The sequence below is a fragment of the Musa acuminata genome, chromosome BXJ3-4, assembly GCF_036884655.1.
Source record: "Musa acuminata AAA Group cultivar baxijiao chromosome BXJ3-4, Cavendish_Baxijiao_AAA, whole genome shotgun sequence".
Classification (NCBI taxonomy): domain Eukaryota; kingdom Viridiplantae; phylum Streptophyta; class Magnoliopsida; order Zingiberales; family Musaceae; genus Musa; species Musa acuminata.
This window is the reverse complement of record NC_088352.1, coordinates 41,035,142-41,049,072: the sequence shown is the minus strand read 5'-3', so window position 1 is coordinate 41,049,072 and position 13,931 is coordinate 41,035,142. Positions and strand designations below refer to the sequence as shown.

General features: G+C 37.1%; 1 protein-coding gene across 3 annotated transcripts; it reads right to left on the bottom strand.

Moving 5' to 3' along the window:
* Nucleotides 1-187: 187 nt before the first annotated feature.
* On the bottom strand, nt 188-12,848 carry LOC135584828 (uncharacterized). 3 transcript variants are annotated; one of them, XM_065149479.1, is made up of 11 exons: nt 12,672-12,848; nt 10,282-12,563; nt 9,744-9,876; nt 9,554-9,642; nt 8,798-9,036; nt 8,620-8,706; nt 7,039-7,138; nt 4,628-4,841; nt 3,066-4,551; nt 2,907-2,982; nt 188-601 (listed from the first exon to the last, which is right to left on the bottom strand). In XM_065149479.1, exons 2-9 carry the CDS (start codon nt 12,433-12,435, stop codon nt 3,305-3,307), a joined length of 4,263 nt encoding a protein of 1,420 aa, XP_065005551.1. In that variant the 5' UTR covers nt 12,436-12,563; nt 12,672-12,848; the 3' UTR covers nt 188-601; nt 2,907-2,982; nt 3,066-3,304. The 3 variants fall into 3 exon arrangements, with proteins under 3 accessions (XP_065005551.1, XP_065005550.1, XP_065005552.1); XM_065149478.1 differs by having other exon boundaries at nt 2,907-4,551; XM_065149480.1 differs by having other exon boundaries at nt 2,907-4,551; nt 12,679-12,848.
* Between the last annotated feature and the right edge of the window lie 1,083 nt (nt 12,849-13,931).

The window sequence follows — 13,931 nt, the reverse complement described above, 5'->3', positions numbered from 1 at the left end:
CCGGAACAGCAGTTCCCACAAAACTATTTGACCGAGCTGTTCTGAATAAAAGAAAAAAAGGAAACCAACTTTGCAAAAAGCAGTCGTTGGTCCTCTATACAACAATTCGAATGACTCATCACCAGTACCCGTCTATCATAAAAGACAAAAAAAGAAAAACAAAGATCAATTTCTATATATATATATATATATATATGTACACAAAAAAAAGTACCACAAAGTAGCTGGTGGATAAAACTTTCCCAGTCAAGAACACTCGGTTATGGCCACAAAATAACAAAGCTATTAGCTATTTTTATGATTCTTGTCCCAATTCTGTACACTTGTGATGCTTCTAGCATTTCTATCCAAAAGGTCTAAAAAAATCTTCTGCAGATTGAATGCTTATCAAAAGTGGCAGTGTCAGAGCAAACACATGAAACTGCTTACCATTCCTATTGATGAGAGAGAGACTTTTCCAGATGGAACCCATGGAAGAACCAGTAACTTCAAATCCTGCAGTATGGGGACAAATGATCTTCCACCTGAATCCACTTTGTGCATTTGCTAGTAACTATCATAAATCCATCTGAAGAAAATTTGATGCGTCAGTCTCTTCCACCTGCTCAACCATATGAAGAATAAGCCCCAGATAAGTTACAAACAGTACATTGAATGTTCAAGTATGTTTTAGTGAAGATACAGAAAGATATTGCATCAGTTTGTAATGATTAGTTCATGCTTCAAACAATCAGTTAGTACTAATTGAACAGAAGCACTAGAAAGCTCGTTGTATTCTCCATCAGGAAAAGATTTTGGTGATAAAACAAATTCGCTTTAGTTTTAACAATATTACTCTTCAATCGATTCGTGTAGACTTAAAAGTTGATGCCAAAAGATTTGTATTGTAACAGTTGACAGTATGACACAACAAATTATTTCATAAATATCAACCTCCAATCTATAAACCCATTATATTTGACAAAACCTTATTTGCAAACCCATTTTGATGAGAGAGATAACTATAACACCTCAACTATACAAACAAAACACTGTAAACGAGGACAGAATTCAAAACCAACTAGCTTTAGTTTTTTCTTTTCTAACTAGCTTTTAGTTTCGGCCAAGCAAGTCAAGATCAATGTGCTGATCTATAAACTGAAACAGCATTAGTCAAGATCAAGTCACAGTCGGTTTCAGTTGAATGATACAGCTTCAAAGTTACAACAAAAATATGGGTCAATTCAACACAGCTTTGGTGATCTCAACAAATAACGACCAGCTCAAGTAAATTCTGTGTTGATATAATAAAAGAAGTGCACACGAGGAGATACATTTTGTTGTCTGCAACAATCATAAAACCAAGCTAGATGTTGCTATTTAATTTTAAGAAAAAGGATGACCAACTACACAATTCTCTCATTAATGTGGGATCTCGGTAAGACAATGCACACAGTCTTGCCAGTGCAAGTGGAGGATATCCCTATGACTCAAATCCTATCCAGCTAGACCACAAAGAAGCATTCCTACTCTGACATCAACAATTTAATATTATTACTTACAAACAAAACCTTGTGTTATTAGAAATAATGTATTGCACATCTCAATGAAATTACCAATTTTGTTAGAGCAATTACCTAAGCCCAAACCTTTGTAAACCAAGAAATAATTTGAACCTCACATTATATCTCAAAATGCCTAGAACACATATTTTCATCGATCATCTAACAACCATTAGCAAGTTCAGAACCAAATTTATGTATAGATAGATTAGAGTAGGTGTAGTGGAAGGGTTGGGCTAAAGGAAGAACAAAAGGATTGAAAGTTGACATTGCTGAGACTGTTTAATGCTGAACATTAAATTGTTTGACCACAAATGACAACTATGATGCAGAAAGAATTAATCATCTATGGTTGGTGGGGTAGTCAATCTATGACAATGAGAGCATAGTGGAATGTGGGAAGTTGTTTGGAAATTGAAAGCAAACTAGATAACAGATTTCCATTAATTGAAAAAAAACGCTTTTATCGACTAGCTAATGATTAAAATGGAATATTTTAGTTTTACTCCCTTCTGGCCAACACAATATAAACAAAGGGGTAAATTGAATTTAAGTTGGGTGACTCAGGGGACAAGATGTCATTTCAAATAATGAACGGTTCAAAATATAAAATTCTCATGATTTTTAAATATTACCCTGCAACATGTGCAGTATCTGGTGTCTCTTATAGTTACATGAATAGGTTACAGGACTATGCAACATCCTTGACCTTGAAATGGAACAATTATTTAAGCTAAAAACTATGTTAGGTTCTATTACGTAGGACAATATCCTCAAATTACAAATGCAATGTCCATACTTACATATGAGCTTTCAGATGACTTCTAGGATCAAGAATCATCGAGTTCCCTTGAATTTCTTGTTTCAAGCTTTTTATCTTAATCTTAAAGACATGATTGTCTTCCATGCACATGATAGTTTTTGTTCATCAAAGACGAAAATAACTACCTAGCACCTCATCAAAATGCCAAAGGACAAGACCAAGAAATGATCATGTAATATTAAAGACTATTAAGAGCAGATGCAGCCATTTCTACACTTTTTAAACTCATCTGTTTTAATAATTTCTGAATGGTCATGAAGAGGCAAAGAAATTCAACCCATATGACATCTAGGACAGACTTGACATTGCAATTACATGATGTAAGATGCTAGCATCAGTATTTATCTGCAGCGTATAAATGTATTCGCACGAACACAGAATTGTATAGCGAAATTACAAAAAGCTCACCAACTAGCAGCAAAAAAGAATGCTACCACAGTAAACGTAAGTTGCAAAACTTAAATGTCAATTCATATTGCAAGAAACAAAGTAATTTTCAAATAAGCATAGAGAAAAGCAATAAGTGAAGCCAGCATACTAACCAAAACGAGATTAGCTTGATTCATTTTGTGCTCCAAACAGTTGCATGTGCATGTCAAAAGAGTTAGCAGTATATGGCTGAACACAATGTTGATCAAAAGTGAGGAAACTATGCTATAGAACACCATATAATTTGTGAATTCAATAAACCACAAACGCACCAAGTTTGGATGACAAGACTCCTTTTGATCGGATATTTATCTCTATAGCATAGCAACTTGATTTAAAGGCCTTCACTAACAAATCCATTCTCCCGCCTGCAGCATCCACTAATAACCTTGTGCATCTTGCCTCAAAAACAACCTTGTGTATCACATCAAATTATTTCCAACAGGAAAGATGGCAACACCAGGTGAACAGATAATCTGTAGGAACTAATCCAGAGAATGCTTATCAGTAGCTACTGAGAAGATTCAGAACCAGTGTCAAACTTTTTTATATCCACAGAAGCATCATGAACAGCACATAAACCATAATCAATAGGCTCGGCAGAAACCTCAAAGGAGGTTGTTAAAACAGGTGGAATACCTTTGATACCTGGATCTAGCATCAGAGAACAAGTCATGTCAGAGTGCTCAATATCACCTTGTATTTTGCAACTTTTAACAACATGAGATAAGTTTGATTCACAAACAGTACCGTTTGTTATGGAAACCCTGTCTAAACTACTGTGTTGTATGGAAAGCCTAGTGCTTTTATCAGAAACAGTAACTGCACAACTTTTGTAAGAAGAACTATTTTCTTTTCCAGCAGCAGCATTGATAGGTCTACTAACAATCTCAAAAGCAAAAGGTTCAGAGTCCTCATCATTTAAAGAGGAATTAGGATCAAGAGCAGCGCCTTTAGCTTCTACTGCATGAATGCTATACATCATTTCTTTACTATCAACATGAATGCTCGGTTCTAAATGATCCAAAAGAGATTTTTCATGATGATTTGTTGCATCATGGGTAGATTCAGGAGATATTTGACCATTGCCCCTGGCTGAATTTGGAGAATGGGCTTTGGTTCTCACATGAGATTCATAATGAAGAGGAGTTGATGTAGACTCCAACGAGCATATTTGAAGTTCTGCAATACTCTCAATACCAGGTTTTGGAGTGACAGTAACAAATTCTGGCAGAGTACAATGATCCTCATATTTATGCTGCAACGAGTTACACTGAGTGGGAAGCATGTTAAGTGAAGAAGCTCCTGACTTTTGAATATCAGAGGCAAAACCTTTTGGAGACACATGCTTAGAAACAGCATTGCTTTCTTGCAGATCAGTGAGAGTATTAGCTTCTGTACTTTTCTCTCCATGATTATCAGACAAAGTTAGCTCTCTAGTTGAAAAATCAATTTGAGATTTATCTTCATCATGTGAATTTGTCAAACCACTCTCAGGAAAATTGTGTGTGTCCCTATCACCACCCATCACAAAAGACTTATATTCTTGAGATTTACATTCTGATCGAGGAGAATCAGAAGAACCAGGTGAAACTTTAAAAGACGACAAGCCAGATCCAGTATCTTGAGTTGCATTTACACAGTGGACAACAGCCTGACCAGAATTATAGAGGTTGGGCTCGACAGATGAAGACTCAGAAGATTCATAGGTTGACTTTGTCTGGTGCTGATGTTTGATGTCATACTCAACCATGTCAACTGCATATTCACAAATAAAAATTTTAAAAAGGAAAAGAAAAAATTATAGATTACCAATAGCATTCATCAGGCTCACCTCCATCAATAGGTGCACATTGTTCAGAAGAGTGCATCATTAGCAGCTGCTTCTGTAATAAACCAGTACCAGGAAAAACCAGCATATTTATGGACCTAACTTCTAGTTCTTGTGAAACCTCAAGAGGCTTGAAGCCAAAGACATTAGTCCAAGTGTCCTTCAATTCAGAAATAGCAGGTATAACCAGCTTTTGGACATTGAGAGAGAAGAGGGCCTGAAGATGAGAACAAATTATTGCAAAAGAAGTAAATAAATAGTTAAAAATGTTGAGAAATAAATAACTTATATAATCAGAGTACTGCAAGCATTATGAATTATAAACACATAGACAGCAACCTCTTCAAAAAAAAAATCCCTCAAATAAATCATTGGCAAAATTATGTTTACCACTGAAAATGACCTTGATATCACTTAGTACCCTGATAAAGTTGTTCCTTTGTGTCCTAGGTGAATAAAGTTTGAATTACGGAAACTGTCTTTCTACTTGTAGAGATTAGGCTGCTCACATTGATATACCCCAATCGCCACAAGCCTGATAGGAAAGAGATTCAGTTGTACAGACAATTCAAGAGAAACTTTTAATTGATTCATAATCTTGTAAAGCATATTATATATCATGTTTATTTCTTTTCCCTCATTTTTCTTGCTATTAATCACTCCTGTCTTGAATCTCTCTTTTGCCCTTAGGTGCATAAAGAGAGTACATTAGCTTTCAATTGAACAACGGTATTTTTACAATGTTGTTTCATGTTTTCTCCATAATCATTGAGATATAAAGCAACAGTAACCAATGGAAACTGACCATATTTCTGATTTACAAGCGTATATATGACATTCAGAAAGTTGCAGGCTGCACAAGAAATTTAGAAATTTGGCTGATGCACTTGCTTTGCCTATAAGACATACTTAATAGCTAAGAATCTGAAAAAATGAAAACTTGTAAGCAATCATTGAATTGACAATGCAACATAAAATGATCCTATGCAGTAGGGAAACTTCGAAGAAACAGTAAATTAGAAAGGACAGAAATGACATGAACAAAAACTAATTTAGTTTCAAGTAAAAAGACTGTTTGACGCATTCTTTGAATGTACTCCTGTGTGTAATGCATTATTGTTCATTGCTTGTATGCAGAGGGATGAATTATGAAGTATACCATATAAAAAAAAAGAACAAGCAATTAAAGTGGCCAACCTCAGATCATAAACATCTAGTGTGTCAATTTAATACAGAAGAACATGACTTGAATGAGAATTTTGATCTAGGTGAAAGATAAAACTAATATTACTTTGCCAACCAACATAGACAACTTTAGAATCTTGAGACTAAAAAATAATCAAAAACATTGACAAACAACTGACTTATCCCAATTAATGAAAATGAAAGTCTAATGATACAGACAACTCAAAATAATTGGTATCATAAGGACCCTTATATGATGCTATGACAAACTAGAGGAGAAATTGTGGTACATGAAAGGTGCACTTCCTAAATGGAATAGGTTCTTGATTCAGAATTCTTCAGCAACAGTTCTCTGCACATCCCAAACGGTTAGGCTCATAAAGGTTCTAACATAAGGATAAAAGAAGACAATTAAGGTTTCAAGTTTTGGTTTGAATCCATAGAGGTTCCTGGGTGGACTGGTATGGATCATGTAGTGACATACTCCGGCTTATCAAAACATGATACATTCTGGCGCAAGAAGATAAGGATAAAGGAGAGGAGGAGAAGAAAGAGAGGAGCAGAATAAGAGAGGAGAGCTTTTGTCTGTCAATCTTTGGTGACAACCATCAAAGATATCCAGATTTAAAAAAAAAAAAATAGTTTCTAATTGAGCCACATGCCCTGGTGTTTTCAAGCTCATTTTGACCACAAAATTGCATGGTTTGGTGCTGGTTTCTGGTTGAATTGGTAAATGTTAAACAGTACATATCAATCTGATCCATTTTTTTAGCCTTGCCTAAGAGAGTCTCTATACTTCTATGGATTTCACATCACCAAGAACTTCATTTATCAACCACATAAAAGCAACAATATCTTGTGTGTGGAATTAATTTTCCAAAAATACAGTACATAAACCTGAAGTACAATCAACTACGATATAGAAGTGGTGATATTTCTGCCATCTGAATTTTTTTCCCAGAATGCCTTATATTACGTTTGCTTAAACTATAAATAATGATTGGTATTTGATATAGTTGAAGTGTATAAGTATCAGAATTCAGAACTAAACAACTCAGAAGACTGTGCTAATAGCTATTGGTGCTTAATATAGTTCAAATATATAAGTATTTAAAATCTGTCTCAAAAAAATGATTGAACAAGACGTATCAAGATGTTCTGTGTGCTAATCATAATGTTCTGACTTTAACAAAAATAATGCTAGAGAATAAAGAAATCAAGAAACATACTGATTCAATTCCATCAAGAAGCCGACGGCACATCCCTTGACGTCTATACATGTTTCTTGTCCCAATGAAAGGCATTTCAGCTAGCCTGGTTCCATGGATTCTGTTTGACACAATCATATCACTATGGCATTCAGAAACAATAATTTAAACAATTAGACCAACAGATTAAGATGCTGAAAGGAAATCGCAACCTGACAAAAGATTCAAGTAACTAAAGAAAACTTAAGTTTTAGATCAAACTTCTTAACCATATTTTAAGAACTCTAGTCCAGTAGGTCTTAGTAGAACATAACAAGGTGCATCACCTAGAACATTAACACCAGTCCAGTGGGGTCAGAAGCAAGTTGTTTTCTAGTCAACCCCAATAGTAAGGTCCAATCTGCAAAACTAACCTGATACAAACTATCAAACATTAACAAGGTGCATCAATTAGGTAGAGTTGGGTCAGAAGCAAGTTGTTTTCTAGTCAACCCCAATAGTAAGATCCAATCTGCAAAACTAATCCGATACAAACTATCAGACAAAACAAGTTACTTGACACAAAATCGGTAATGTTGGATCAAACTGATTGACTCAAGACCAAGTTAGGCCATAGGAAGAAGAAAAATATTAGCAATGAAATTCTAGAGGAAAGAGAAAGAAGGATAGAGGGTGGCCTTGGTAGATCGGTAATGTTGCTCCTTTGTGACATAAGATATCAATGTTAGAGTTTCAAAAAGAGACTCTTACAGAGGTAAGATTGCTTACATTAACCCACCAGACCCCAAATTGGTGGGAGTCTCATGCAATGGGTTTATCCTTTTTTTAGAAAAGAGGAAGAAGGAAGTATTAGTCACGACCCTAATTTCATGGGCCAACAACAGTTGGTACTTAATTGATGCCATCTATGGAGGTGATGGATGTCCAAATATGTAATGGCACTCAACAAGGGAAGCAAGACGGTCGATAGTAAGAGCTAAGGCCAGCCAAGACAGCATTCACAGTAGTCAGTGTTCACGATATGGAAGCAAATAATTGAGAATGGAACTAAAGGTAATCGGATTCAGAATGGAGAAGAATACTGATAAGGTAATCAGGAAACGAGAAGAAAGGGAAAGGGAAAGATTGAGAATGGAAAAGTTGATAGGAGAAAGGGAAAAAGATATTGGGAGAAAAGAAAGATTCAGACATAAAATATAAGTATATAAGTGGTGTTAGGTGTTTCAACATAGTGCCAAGTGAATACTAAGCATGGTTTCTTGTGACCTTCAACTGAAACATGAAATGTCCTTCATACAGTTATGGATGAGATGGACTGAATTTGATTCATAAGACACTTGGAACAAAATAGACCAACTCACATCAGCCTGCAAGTGCGAATGAATCACCGTCATCCCACAAATAACTCTCATTTAGGAACTAGGATTTCAAGTTCTCATAACAAATGCAGAAACAAAGAAAATGTAACTTATTTCAACAGCCCACTTATATAAACGAATGTACTAATCCGAAATACAAAATCTATCCAATTACATCACGGGTCCCAAAGTTAAGTAGTCCTATATAGACATCTTCAAGTTAACAGACAACAAAGATATGTACCTGACAGATGCCACAGAAATAATTTCATCACCTCGCTCCAAAATAAAAGAGTAGAAACCCCTATAGTTCAGCCGATTGAAATTTGATCTATAAAAGCAAAATAAAATAAAGATACCAGGTCAATTTTAGAGAATGGATGGCTTCAAGTCTACAATAAATAAACATGGTAGACACTTACCCACAGTTATATATGACATTATGAATCAGGTTAACGCCACTTCTCTGGTCAACAATTGGAAGAAAACACTCGTCCATAACTGCAAGGGCAACAGCAATCTTTGAGTTGCATTCAACGTTCAGCTGTGACATCAATGGGAATTCGAAGGCATCTTCATCAAAACGCCTTATGACACTCCATGAGAATCCTGCTTCCAGTTCATTCTTGGTCCCGAGAATCTTCTGTAACCATTTGAAAACCTGCAGCAACAATAAGTAGCATAGGTTCATTATAAAGGCTAATAGAGATACAAGCCTGGTATTTAATATTAGATTAGAGAGAATTAAGTGGAATATTCACCAAAGTAATGTATATTCAATGTGATGGGCAATTTGAGTAAAAGCCTTAGCAATGATGCTTCTTTATAGCAAAAAGTGGTCCCAATTCATAATCATGATGTACAAGATTCATTATCTGTTTGCTTCAAGAGAAGTGAGAGTAAATTGCTTGCAATAATCTTGTACGAATGACGAAATAGGGCATAGCATATTGCCATCTGTAGGTGAACGACAATTTAGAACTTTGACTTTTGACAAGTTCAGAACTCTTGATGAGGTTTTCCTTATCTTTCTCGGAGTTCTTAATATCAACATCAACAAAGATCTAGAAATTGAAACCTTATACAAAGCAACCAGTCCTAGAACAAAGATCTAGAGTAATCAAACCTTATATAACACAAATGTTTAAAATAAAACTTTTTAAAGCAACCAGTCATACCTTACTGCAACTTTGGGAACAAAAAGAAATGCGTCGACTCTTGGAAGTTGCAGAAATAGATTCTGTCTCAGGAACACAGTCTTGGTGATCTGCAAAACCAAGATGTGAAGACAAAAAGTTCATCACCCTTTGGACCTTATTAAGGTTGAAACATGAGGTATGTATTCAAGAATAACTGAAAAATACATACATTTTGCCTCACAATGGTGGCAAGAGAGTAATGAAGAAACAGTTTCATCAGTCTCTGGAATAGTGTCAACAGAAATTCTCCCACAGTACCTGCAGCAGCAGTTTGTACAGTGCCAATCTCCAGGAGGAAGCTTCTACAAATGAGCCATATGAAACTTGAGTCAGACAAACAAAAAAAAAAAAACCAAAACACCTAGCTATTACAAAGAGGGCCGGGCTGACAATGAAACAAAAGAGCAAAAGAAGCATGAAGAAGAAATGTCCATGAACATGACGAACAGGAACACATTAGCATGACTTAACACTATTTTGCTGCAAAAAAATACTCTTTTCATGGTTTTACAAAAAGATGTAACAACCACCATATGTTCATCTATAGCCTCCACTAACCAAGTGGAATTGGAAAAATGATGCATAATTAAATGACTAACGAAAAGAAAAAGTCGGACATACATTCTCTAACAATGACCTTTTAGTTTTCCAAAACAAAGACAGATGACTAGAAGTTCCAGAAAACTAAGGCTATTGATTTTGCATACCTCAATGCCCAAGCAACTCAGATGGAATGTTGAAGGACAACCATCACAACAGATCAAGTCACCACCATCACCACAGATACCACAAGTATCATCATTAGGGTCATCACCACTTACATCAACAATGTAGAATCCTTGGCGTTCAGACTCATCCTGTTTTTTCCATGCATCTAGTTGACACTGCAATAGGGAAAGTCCTCCATCCTCCAGATATATGTTTTGCAATGGCTGGAGAAGTTTGCTTCCAGCATGAAGTTCGAACTTTGAAACAGTAAGAATTTTACTACAACAACTACAATAAATGCCATCTCTCGTTATCCAGCCTTCTAATTTTGTCTTTGTTCTTCTCTGGTTCATGTATTTAACTTTTCCATTAATATGCAGGACACCCATATCTATCATCCATGAGAGAACTGTTCTTGTCCAAACATATGGAACGTAATCATTTTCTTCATCTTCTGCCTCCTGGTTACTACCACGAACCAATAAAGCACATCCTCTCTGTTTGTTTCTTCCTTTTCGAAAATGCTTATGTGCTATGGAACCAACAGCAGTTTTAGTGTTTGATGCTAAGGCACAGTTTGACTTCTTTCTGCCTCTAATTTCATCAAGCTTATCCTGAGCATCCTGATCTCTAGGATGCCTAAGGTCAGAAGTTTTCTTTTCCTTCTTTTTGCTCCTCTGAGTTTCTTCAAGCTCTTGGTTCCTTCTCTTGTTGACAACTCTCTTCAGTATATTTAGGGACTCCATTGGTACAACATAGTCATTCCCAGCAGATGTCCTGGAGGACCTTTCAGAAGAATTCTTACGGCGCTCATTACATGATCTGTTTAGTTGTTCCTGGTACACGGCATAAGCCTTTGTAATTGACCAATAACCACCTTGTCCTTCAGGAGGTATGTAAACAGAATCTTCATAGTTTCTGCCTTTCCTTGGCCTCAGATCTATTGTCCAACCAGCATTAAGAAGTATGGCTTTTATCTGATCTCTGAGTTTCTGTTTCTCAGTGTTGCGAGTTACACTTGCTTTACTTAATTCTTGTTTTGCCATAAAAGCAGTTTTCATACTGGTGCCACCCTTTATTTTGAAACCAGCCCTTCCCCTTGGCATATCTGATCTTTTTTTTTCTCTTTTTGGAGAATCAGTTTGTGGTTTTTTATATGTGCTTTCCTCAGCAATATCAACTTTTGCCTTTTTCGATTCATGTTTATTCAAAGTAGCTCCTGAACTTGATTTTTCATGAACTCTTCTATCCGGAGAAAGGGATGATTTCTTCAATGTACTACGAGTAGCAATCCTGGGAGAGATGAAAGTGTTTGATTTTCCCTCGACTTTGCTCTTAGAATGGAGATTGCCAAACCCATCTACCTTTTTATTACTTGGTAAGACCCTCAAGACACCACCTTTCCCCTGCACCCTCAGAACACCGTCTTTACACAGAGAAATGCTAGTGTCTGCTCTTTTTTTGGAAGCAAAACTGCTGCTACCATCTTTCATCTGAAGTGCTTGATCACCTGAAGATTCTATGGACTTGACTTTTTCATCTTCCTTCTTGTGAATACTGTGTGAGTTTGACTGTATGTGATTCTCCACCCCATACCTCTCTCTACTTGCGGGGACTAGGGGTTTGATATCAAAGTCCACCTTCATCTCCTTTTTGTCATCACCATGTGAAGAATAGGTTTTTGATTTATTTCCACCATTTGGAGTTTTTGGAATTCGTCCTAGCTCCGAAAAATCCCTTTTTGGTCTTTTTGCAGAGCCCTCCACATCAGCAGGCTCCCTACTTCTCTTACTCTCCAAGACCGGCTCAATAACTTCGTTCTTGTCAGCAACTACGAACTCTTCACTTGGCTTCACGACATCTAACCTCAAAACCTTCTTTTTCTTCCTCTCCACCTCAACCTTCTCCTTCTCGTTCTCCTTCTCCTTCATCCCTTCCACGCCATTGTCCTCGCCGATGCTCAAGCTGTCTCCATTCTGGGCCGTCTCGCAATCTACCTCCTGAAGAGAAACCAAGCAATCGTCCGAATCCGTATCACTCAAAATCAGCCGCCTCCTCTTCTCCTTTTTTGATTCACGGACCTCCTTCGACGCAGACACCCCGTCTACTTCCCCCTTCATCGGAACGCCCCTCTTCTTCTCCACGGAAGACATCAGAACGAAACCCTAGTCGCTGCACCAATAGAAGTCACTCCCAATCCAGCGAAAGAACCCAAACCAATCGCGCCAGGAAATCCACGCGACGAACAAAAGATCCCGAGTGACCATCCATCACGCAGGATCTAGCAACAAAACCAACGCGGTTCGGATCAGAAACAAAGTACCAGAAACAGAACAAATGATTGCAAACAAAAGGGAAACAATGGATCAAGGAAGCGAATGCGGCACACCTCGTACCAGCGATGCAGACTTTGGAGAATTGGAGCTGGTGGCGGTGGGAATCGAGGGGGCGGCGAGCGGATCCGAGGGCGATCGATTAGGGTTGGGGATGCGTGATCGAACCCGAGACGAACAAGGAAGGGAGGGAGGCGATGGGGGTCGCGAGGGGAGTTTGGCTGTTTTGGGATCGTTTTAAACAAGCATTTTTCCCCTTTTTCTTTTATTTTTCCAGCTCACGTAAATGAAATATGACAAAATAATAAAAACAATAAAAAAAAAAACAAATTATTATTATTCCTCTCCGTTTCTACTTTCCCTCCAACTCCTTGCGGCATTGCGACTCCGAATAGCGGATTTAGATTCGAATAATTTTATTATTTTGTTTTTTAACCCGTACGGACACCTACTTAGTATTGGGTCTAAGTGAGACCGCTTGCGGGACCCATAGACGGAGCGTTCGATGTGTGGACGCCAAGGCGGGCAGATCAGAAGGTTACAAAAGAGACGAGTGGCATCTCTCAATGAGATTATATTATGTTACTTTAACTATTAGGATAATTATGTTTTCTCCCCCATATTTGCACCTGGTTTCTAGTTGGATGGAATAATGGCCCACATGGGACCCACAACAAAGCAATTATAGTGTCGATGACAAGTCGGGCAGATCAAAAGGGTAAAATGAAAACGAGTCGCACATCTAAACGGAATGAGAATAAGTTGGTTTGATTAGGTGATATAAGAGCGACGGCAAGTTAATTCTCGTTTACCCACACACATACCTGCCTTCTAATTGGATTTCTCTGAACCCCACCCGAAAATAAAAAAATCCAATCAGTGGAGAGAAGTTGGATTGTGGCCAACAACGCGGGTAGCGGAGCTGGTAACGACAAACGGGTAACACCTATTAATGGAATGGGATTGGGTTGGGCTAATCATCGGACGTCAACGGCTAGGTTTGATTAATGTAGGTTCATTTCTTTCGTAATTCAAGCCCAATATGGCTTGATGATCCAATCGCATAAACAAATCTTGCTTTAACAATGAATTAGGTTGATTGATGATCATATAGAAAATAATTTAAAATGATCAAAATAGTAGTAACTTTAGCTAGGTAAGACATACTAAACTATATATGTAAACACTTATTTTCAATTATGAGGAGTTTTTCTTCCAAAATTATAACTCATTTAAAACCAAATTTATGTGATTTTACTTATAAGGGATATATTTATATTGGCTCGAATGACGCTGGTACCTTCTTGCGAAGCTAA